At 42.0% G+C, this 9,904-nt stretch overlaps 1 protein-coding gene across 2 annotated transcripts in view; it reads right to left on the reverse strand.

Moving 5' to 3' along the window:
* Positions 1 to 9,858, reverse strand: part of GAB1 (GRB2 associated binding protein 1) — a 101,363-nt gene extending 91,505 nt beyond the window's left edge. For both annotated transcript variants that reach the window (XM_026087493.1, XM_026087492.1), the window contains exon 1: positions 9,718 to 9,858. In XM_026087493.1, the coding sequence (XP_025943278.1) occupies positions 9,718 to 9,789 (72 nt within the window). In that variant the 5' untranslated portion in view covers positions 9,790 to 9,858. The remainder of the gene's footprint in view (positions 1 to 9,717) is intronic.
* Between the last annotated feature and the right edge of the window lie 46 nt (positions 9,859 to 9,904).

Here is a 9,904-nt window from a genome sequence, read left to right on the forward strand (position 1 = left end):
CCCCCCAAAAAACAAAAAAACAAAAAAAAACCCACACACCACACACACCCTATCACAGGTGAATTAGAAGAAACTGGTTAAGGAATTACATTTTTAAAGTCTCCTTTTGTCATATCCCAAGTTTCTAAGTGTTCGCTACTACAGCTGTGAGATTCTTTCTGTCCAAGCCCTCTGGAATCTCTTACATTCCTGACTTGGACATCACTTGGCAAAGTGCTCCACTGCCTAATCTCTTCTGGGAAAAGCAAGCCTCTTCAGTTTTAAACTTAACTACACAATATGCCCCTTCTGCTGTCCCCCCCCCCTTTTTTTTTAAACTATGCAAGGACAAATTACCAATTCACCTTCTCAAGACTATGCATTACTTCATGACAGCCTCTCTTATTTGTCTCTTGATAAAAAAAGAGCACAATATCAATCCTTACAACATCACAGTACAAGTAACAGACAAATTTTCCTTAATGTCTTTGTTAATAGGATTCTTACTTTCATGCTAGTGTTTGCTGGGAAGGGGCAGACCTGCTGTCAGTTTTTCACCCTATTTCTAAGGATCCCCAAAGTTTATACGCTTTTTTAGATCATAACTGTGTACCAGCTTCTGTATATAGACTTTGGACTTAGTCAAGAATAACTATTGCTCACATGTTGTAGAACTAGCTGTTCCAAAAAACAATCCTTTAAAGGTAGCARTCCTCCCCTTCCTGCCACCCTCCTCCTGCCCCCCCCAAATATCATAACTTGCTTCTCTACTACGCCTCAGCCTGATTAAAAATCTACATGGAGACACAAGTGTCAGAAAACAGTAGAAGAAACATGCTTTAAGTTCGAATGGGAACATTCGTCTAGTACATTATGTGACTCAGTGTAGTTTCTTCATACAAAAGGAAAATGACAAAGCAAAACACTGTTTTCAGAATTACTTTTTGGTTTTAAAATGGGCAACATTCCATTTTAAACCTTAAAGTTAAAAATCTACTTTTCATTTGGTATCATGTATGTATTTACCCTTTTAATAACTCTCCCAAATACAGTGCAATTCTTGCGCATTGATTGCATCCAAGGTCTATTTGAAGGCAGGGTTATTAACTGTGTTTGACTAGCTTCCTGTACGCCTATCTCCTACCCCAAACCTAAGCCCATGAACTCCTACTGCCAGCAGCAGACACCTACAGAAGCTTTATCTTGTTTTTAAACACCAAGCCCCAGAAAACATACAAAAATAGACAGACCTCAGTTTATTTTCCTGTTGTATGGTGGGGTTTTTTTTCCCTTTTCTTTTAAGGCAGCAGTAGGAAGGAGTGGAACATGCGCGGCAGCACCGCTGAGAGCCATCGCATTCCTCCCGGGGTGGAGGCAGGCTTACCCCAGAGGAAGGCAGGCAGCACATCTGCCATCACCCTGCCCCAAGGCTGGCTGTGCTGGGAAGAGGGTGGGGAAGCAGATCGAGTTTGGACAGCCACTGTCTCCACTGCCACGAAGAGTTTATCTGCTGCTCTTTTCTCTCATAAAGCAGCTGGACAGCCCAACGTGTGACCGGCTAGCCTGCTGGAAAGCTCTAGGGCACAAAACGCGCAAGGAGACAAGGTCGCGTTTCGGCTGCTAGGCAAGGTCATCCCTACACCCTGCCGCCGTTGCCTGCCACCGCTACCTGCAGCTAGCCGCATGGTCAAACCGTAGGGCCTTGCCTCCAGAGAACGTTATGCCAAGAGAGCTAACCTGAGTTTGCCAGCCTACGGTGGCAGACACAGAAATTACCTCCTTTTTAAAAGCAGATGAGACAAAGCTTGAGGCTTCCCAGAAACTCCAAGAGAAGAATAAGCACAGCTGTTGATCAGGCATCACTTTTTAAAACATTCTGCCAACAAATTTCTCTTCAAAATAAGAACTAGCAAAATCTTTTCATTTAATTCAGTTGTTGATGTGGAGCTGGAACTGGCACACTGACTCTGCATGCTCTCCTAGCAGAGGTAGCACCTCCTTCTCAAGGTGGATTTTTTACACAGCATTGTGTTACTATGTACAGATATTATGCAGAATAATACACAAGCCATACAGACATAACCACCTGACTTTTCCATTATACATTGTTATCCCACCAGCTCTAAGACACCTGACTATCATGTTCGCATTATCCAAAATTTTTGCCATTTACCTGCAAAAAGGACAAAAAATGTGTCACAGAGATTGTCCTCAGGGAAATTAAATCCTCAGGGATTTTGATCCCAAAGTCATAATTATCGTATATAAAATGCCTCTAAATATATTCATTCATCTATGAGACCTCAGTTAAAAAAGAAAAAAAATACATGACAATTAGAGAATTTAACAGTTGATTCAATGTCTTTCATCTTGCTGAAAGTTACTCTATGAACATTTCCCTGCTGGATACTACTAAGCAGACAGTCAGGCACTACATAATATAAGAATATTTTACAACTAAAAGCAATGTGGCATGTTCCAAAAACCCTCAAAAGTTAATCATGAGAAATAAAACTTTTGTCAAAAACTAGCAGCAACACCAAATCCAAGGGCAAAAACAGACTACATAATCTTTCATTGGAAGCCAGTTTAAAAAAGAATGCACAAAAATACAACTAGCATATTGCACTGAACAATATTGACAAAGCTAACACTATTTGTACAACTATGAACATTTTTACTAAAGTAAATAAGCCAGAGAATTCATGAGAAAAAAAAAGAGAGAGAGAGAGAGAGAGAGAGAGAACTGCAATAGCTTGACCAAGAATTGATAAAGCAGCAATTAAGAATAAGCAAGCAACACTTTGTACTTGATCTAGAGATGCCAGAATTTCTCCTCCCACCCTAAGAAAAAATGCTTAGAAATATTTGTCTGTACATATAAGGAGCTGAATTCACATTAGTGTCCATTAAAAAAAAAAACACACATACACACACAACACAACAGCAAACTACTTTGGACTAACAATATTCACCTGTACACAACACATACTTGCCTTTACAAGATTATCCCTTTCTGTCTGATCCTCCTGCCTGCCTTGCTCAAGTAATTTGCATGACATAAGGTCTGTCACTCATAATGAAATACCGCAATTAAATTGCAACAAATTGCTTATATTGGCAATAAAACGATTAGTCATTGGAGCAGGGAAAATTGTAAGGTCATTTAAAAAAAAAATCTCCAAGTCTGTCACTGCAACACTAACGTAGTAGTCAGGGAACGAAAAAATAAGGAGCTGTATCTTTGTTTCATGCTTATTTGCTTTTAAGTTAAAACAAAATTTGCATCTCATCATTTGCACTCTCCTTGATTTAAGAAAGTATTTCATCTAATATACTCTGTTGAAATCTACTTTTAGACTAGAAAGAAGTGACAGCAAAACTTAAAGAGTGTAAGAGATACCCAAACCAGAGCCAACATACATAAAATTACTTTCATCTTTTTAAGACTGCTACATTTTGAATTACTGATGCTTCTTTCACTTTTGCCAAGGCTTTTGCCAAAGCCATGATCCAAAAGGAATGAGCAATAAACATGTTCTAAAGTCTACGCTAGAGAGAGACTACATTTGATTCTAATCATCTGACCCAAAACTCATGCCAAAAAAGGCTTTAAACACACTAGCAAAGTAGGGGGGGAAAAAAAAGAAAAAGGAAGAGAATCGTCCAAGCAATCATTCCAAGATTTTAGAAGTTTAAGGTGAAAAAGAAAAGGATACTGGAAACCATTTTCCGTCTGTCGCTTTCATCTTTATAAATAGAGGAATGTTCAATACAAAAAAAGTAGACTGAAAAGGGAAAGATTATATCCCATCTGAAACAGTGTCAACCAAAAATAACAGCACTGCTATACAAGTGTTTGGGAGCAGCGAAACACTCCCCCAAGGCCTCCAAAATTGTGCTCATTTTGACAGTCAAGGCCTATAATTCTTTTTTTTTTTTCCTTAAGCTAAACTGTCCAGTAAAAACATTCCTTTTCTCAATATATCCAAATCACATTTATTTCACACAGCTGCCTTCCTCGCATTTGGGCTTACAACCGACTAAAAGATATGCACAACGAGATCATCTGCATATAATTGGAAGTTAAATTCATGATATTTCATAATCTCTTCTGATGGTTTAATATATATGTTGCTTACACTGGATGTTCAACACTGCAAGACTTTGTGCATATGTGGAGGAGCAGCTGCTCTGCAGCATCACAAAAAGCTGGAGACATTAATTTGCTTTTCCACTTCCTTCCCCTGCTCCCTGTCAATTCTTCATTGAATTGTAATCAGATGCACCAAATCTTATTAACACATCTACCAAAAGGCAGAAGCATACTGAAAGTATATCCACAACCTGGTACACACCCAACTGAGAATGACCTGCAATGTCATTAAAAAGTCAGAAATTGACTCAGCTCTCAGCTATTCTGGCCTCAAAATAAGAGTTACTATCTAACAGCAGTTAACAAAAACTGTTCACATCAAGAAATGCATTTATGAATATCTGGGTTATTTCATATGTCCAGCAGTTCACCTTCACTTAAAGAGGAACAGGACCATTTCTGCTACTTGAGTCTCTAACTTTCCTAGTTATCAGAGCAAAAGTGTTTAAACTGCTTGAGCACTAGGAGACTGATCACCCAAGCTCAGGAACATTTACATTAAACAGTGTATGTCAGTATGGTATATTACATAAAAAGCAGAATAACTAGCAGAAGAGACTCCTCCTGCTTAATATGTACATATTAGACATATTAGTTCTGTATACTGATTCTCCAGTCTTTTCCCTCGAAGCCATTCAGGTGGAGAATTCGCAGCACACACCACAGCTCAGCGACGGCCAGTGCTGTAGCCCTGGCAGCACAGAAGTCAGTACTAGCTGCAAATGTCTAAGTGTCAAAGATGATAAATACCTGCATGTTGAGTTCTGCGTTGCTAAGGTGAGACATAACGCCTAAAGAGCAAGCTTGCAACATGGACATACCCTCAAAGTCATACCTCACGTAGTTTAGTATCTTCAGAACAACACAGCTTCCTTCTATATAAAGGGAATACCAGAAAAACGTTACATTTACTTGTGCTGTCAAATTCATAGTTTAGGGGTCCCCAACTAATGCTCTTCAAAAATATCCAAAGTCAAGATATGGGTTCCTGCACAGTGCACAGAAGAAGGTGAAGGGACAGACTGTCTTCTACAACATAAGGCTTCTGCACGAGCATGGTTCGATTCCTGCAAGGTCCTCAGCAACGCCTGGAGAAGCAGAAGCACAACCAAGTTCAGAATATTAAGATGTTTCATAACATTGCTACATTACACTCACTTATCTTGAATTAGCTTGACCACTCCGCTTTGCAGGGATAGCACTGAATGATGTCAAACAAGCCAATCTTGGGGGGGGTTTTTGTGTAAATCAGCTGGCTTTTTTAATTTGCTTACCATGCTGATGGAAGATCACAAAAGGTTTTAATGAACAGATGCCTTCCAGAAATAAGATTTTTGTCAGGCACTTCAGCTTTTACCGGTTTGCTGCTATTCTGCTGAATAAAATATTTCTTAACACCATTACATATCTTAGCACATTTAAGTACTACTCAAGACAGAATAGGCAGCTACATGATTAGTGCCAAAGAGTAACTRCCAAACAGATCCATAGTAAAATATTTCTCTTCTCCTACTCTTGCACCTGTACCACCTTAGACTATAGTTCAAAACTCAGTAATTAGTTTAATAATCTGCCATGTTTTAGTCACTATCTCATCTCAGTTGTCTAAACCAGAGAACATTAGAATAAGTGGTTGAATGCTGCATAGTTTTGTCTGAATTATATCAGTGCCCCTAATGTCCTGGAGAGATCAAGTCTGTTTATCATTTTTAAATTCTTCATTTATAAGTAACTACACAGGTGATCAATTAGAGTAGTCCAAAATCAGAAGAATTTTTTTTGGTAAGAGAGTAACACGAAAATTAAGGTTTCTAATTTACTTTCAAAACTGTCTTGGGAGCCTCTAAGCACAGGGAAGCCTATCAGATATACAGAAAAGTCTTGAACCAACCTATCCATAAAAGTGCCGGCTCCTCCCCCAATAAAAACTGCTTGGATTTTTTTTGAAGAAGTTTTACCTTTTACAAAAGGGAATATTTCAGTAAGAACATCAAGAATTATTATATTCTCACTTGAGAACATAAGCCACTGCAATACAAAGCTCAGCCTCAGTTACACCACACTTGATTTAAAATTACCAAAACACCAAATGCTACTCTCTACATCAGTAGACTTTCTGTGAATCAACTGTATAAACCAAGCATCAACACTAAAATCCTGGTTTTAAGCATATTCATTCGTCATACTTAACCCTAGCCACCATGCAAACGAAAATGTTATAATTGTAGGACAGATTTCAGAAGAGTCTCTCCCATTCACTCAATATTTTCTCCCTTGCTTCACCAAGGAGACAGCTGTATTTAAGTATCTGGTTCTCTATACTGGGCTACCACAGAGAAAATCAGCTATTTTAACTAGCACAGGCACAGAAGCACTGCAATATAGCAGAGAATTACGAAGCCAGGTTTTACTATCCATTTTTAAAGGACAGATGGGGGGAAGGGGTTTTCCATTTACATCTTTAAAAATGAGAGAACTAGAGCAGAAAAAGTGCAAGTTAGTGGCAGTAGGTTAAGGCATAAAACATGCAAAACTGAAGGCAACTGAACAAGTGAGAAAAGGAAACAATACAGAGGGTAGCAGAAGCTGCAAAATTTAGCAGCCCTCCATCCCTATTCAAAAGCCAGGTCTCTCACACTACTCATGAAAGCATTGCACAGGCTGTAGAGACCTGTGCAGGATTTAGCCCCAATTTCCTTCCCCTTCTTCCCTCTTAAATCCACATCCCATTCTTTGATCCACAGCTGACACTAAAGGTTACTTGTAACTAGTTTTCTCCTCAGACATAACCACCAGCTTATTCCAGCAAACAAACCAGTCCCCATACTGGTTTCCCCCCAGCTCCAGGGAACCAACATCAGGTGACAATGGTTAGTGCTAAGTTACTTCCAAACCAAAAATGCATGAACAAGACATGAAAATAGGACTGCTTTTAAGGTGGAAAAGGAATACATGGTGCTAAGGCATATATCCAAGCAAATCTGATTTTCCCACCTCCAGGACAGTTATTTCTTTCTAGGCTCCAAATGGTTATAAGCTGACTTTAATACTGTGTCCAACTGCTTCAAACAAAAATTAAAGTTCCTGTGAAACATATGTCTATGCACTAGCTTCAAAGTGTTCCTTTTCACCCCTCCTAAGAACTGAAACCATATTTAACTGCAATTTCAAACTTTTTATCTCCCTTCCCAGATGGTAACCTGGATTTGCCCCAACACTTGCACGCAAAAACTAATAGGGCGTGAAGTTACAATTTTCCATATATATATGTGAAAAGTATGCATTGCAGAAAAGCACTTTTCTACTGAAAATGCTTTCCTGTCTTTTCTTCTGGTGCAGCCTCTTGAAATATCACCAGTAGAAAACATAGCTTTAAAAACAGAGCTCTTTTGTGCCTCATCATAGACATAAAATTAGAGAGAGCATAAGCCAATGTTTAAATCACTGTGCACTCGATGCAAATTCACTGTCTTGAGTATGTCAACTTTTTGTTCAGATAAAGCCCACAACCACAATGCCAAGGTCACTTTTATGCCTTTGAAGCGAACATGAACCTTTAGCCTACAACTAAKCAGGCAGTACAGACAAGCAGGAGGAATCTTGCTTTAATTCCTCCCTTAGACAGCACCTTTCTTTCATACAGGAGAGCACAGGCAGATAACAGTCCACAGCACTGTGCAAGATTTAAACTTACGACCTTATGGCCTACAGTGCATACAGAAACGGTACCAACTGAGTCATGCTGAAGCTAATATAAGCGTGCCATACCATCACTTTGATACTCTACCTCCTCAAAAAAACAACCCTGTTTCAAGTAAAGATAAAGAAATTGCTTCTTCAGGACTGGGAACTCCTTAACCAACATTACAGTTGGAGATTTCCTCTCGAAGGTTGTGATGTTATCCTAATACAGGAGTGAATACACCTTGAACAGACAGTTACATGGAAAAAGCTGGCGTATTTAGAGACTGTGATTTAGAGTATCAGTTTCGGACACCAAGCTCCTGTTTATAATTTCTTCCATCGACAGTCAGCATAACTGTTCATGATTTAAAGCTTGAGCAGAAAATTATTTCTAGCTTTAAAAACTTTAATATCTTACTTAGTACCTATGCATTTCACCGCTAAAGTGGTATCCTATGTGTACACACCCTATGCATACACAAGCACACAGCAGATCAGCCAAAAACGCAGCCCGTGTCCGATCTGGCAGGGAAGCACAGCCCTCCCCTGGCCCATGAGGACATTCTCTCTGCAGGTCTGGTCCTGTACCCTTAGCATGAACAGGATTTTTGCCACYGGGAACAGGGGAGTGGGCTCTTCCCCCACACACACTTTTTTTGAAGAAGAAGAGGGAGAAAAAGCAGAAGAGTCGCATTTAGCCAATTCCTTGGCATTCAAAAATTTGTCAGTAACAACAGCAGCGTTTCTCTAAGTTTATTCTTCGGGAAGTGCCTGTCAATCACTAACAAATGAAAGTAACACGGTCACGTTCAGATCTGCATTCACAGATTCTCAAATGAATCTGAAGAGGTTTAACTACTTTGGTAAAACTGGTAACTGCAAAGGCCGTTTCCATTTAAATACTTGCTAAATGAAGATAAAAAAAAAAAAAAAAAGAGAGAGAGAGAGAAGGGGAAAAAAAAGGCCCCAACATTTTGTACCAGTTCCACAAATACCATGAAGCTACTTCGGTGCCAATGGGAAAGGGCCTCGGCAAAGACGACTTCTGGCATCACCCATCCCTCCTACGTGACTTGACAGCGTCTCCGCCAACACCGAGGAGCTACCAGAGCACAACAGCTTTGCTGTTCCCCTGTCACGAAATCTGCCCTCTCAGCAAACAAGCTCCATTTTCCCGCAACCGAAATGTCAGCTCCTCTACAGCCTATTAAAATGTTTATTTCTGAGCAACAGTAGGCTGCTATTAAAAAAAAAAGAAAAGAAAAGAAAAAAAGACGAATTTCTTGAAATTCCCTCCCTCCCAGCTTTATCCTGAGGCACAGGGTGCCCCGGCCCGGCGCGCCGGCTCCGGGGCATCGCCGGCTCCGGGGCGGCGACTCCGCTGCCGGCAGCAACTTTCGGGCTGCCGCACGGAGCGGGGCCGCGGCGCGGGGGGGGGTGCGGCCCCGGCCCCGCCGCCCTTCACGCGCGCACCGGCAGCCGCACGGCGAGTGTTTACATTTAAAATACATATATCTCCTGAGCCCGGATCCAAAGGGAAGACGGAAAAACTCCGCCCCCCTCCCTCTCCCAACTCCCTCGGAAAAGGCGATAAAAACGAAGGTAGAAACATCTGACCGCTCGGCGTCCTTCCCCCCCCCCTTTTTCCCTCAAAAAGATTGAAAAAAAAACCACAAAGAAGCAAGCAAACAAAAACAAAAAGCGACGGCAAGTGCCGCGGGAGCGGGCAGAAGCCCCGGCCGGAGCAGGGCGGCGGGGGCCGCGCAGCGCCCGCGCCCCGCGTTGTCAGCGGCCGCGGAGCGGCGGCGCCACGGCCGGGAGGGAGCGGAGCGGGGGGAAGGGGCGCAGCGAGGGGGCGCCCGCAAGGGGAGCGGGCGGGACGCGAGAAGGGCACTCACGTAGCGCTTCAACTTCTTCTCCGGCGGGGACTTTCGGAGCCAGCCCGAGCAGACCACCTCGCCGCCGCTCATGGCTGGGCCGCCGGGGCAGTCCTCCTCCTCCTCCTGCTGGTGCTGCTGCTCCTCCGGCAGCCGCGCCGCGCCGCGGCGGCAGCACCGCGCCCGCTCCGGCCTCCCGGCGCTGCGG

This window comes from Apteryx rowi, unplaced genomic scaffold, assembly GCF_003343035.1.
Source record: "Apteryx rowi isolate R43461 unplaced genomic scaffold, aptRow1 scaffold_72, whole genome shotgun sequence".
NCBI lineage: Eukaryota > Metazoa > Chordata > Aves > Apterygiformes > Apterygidae > Apteryx > Apteryx rowi.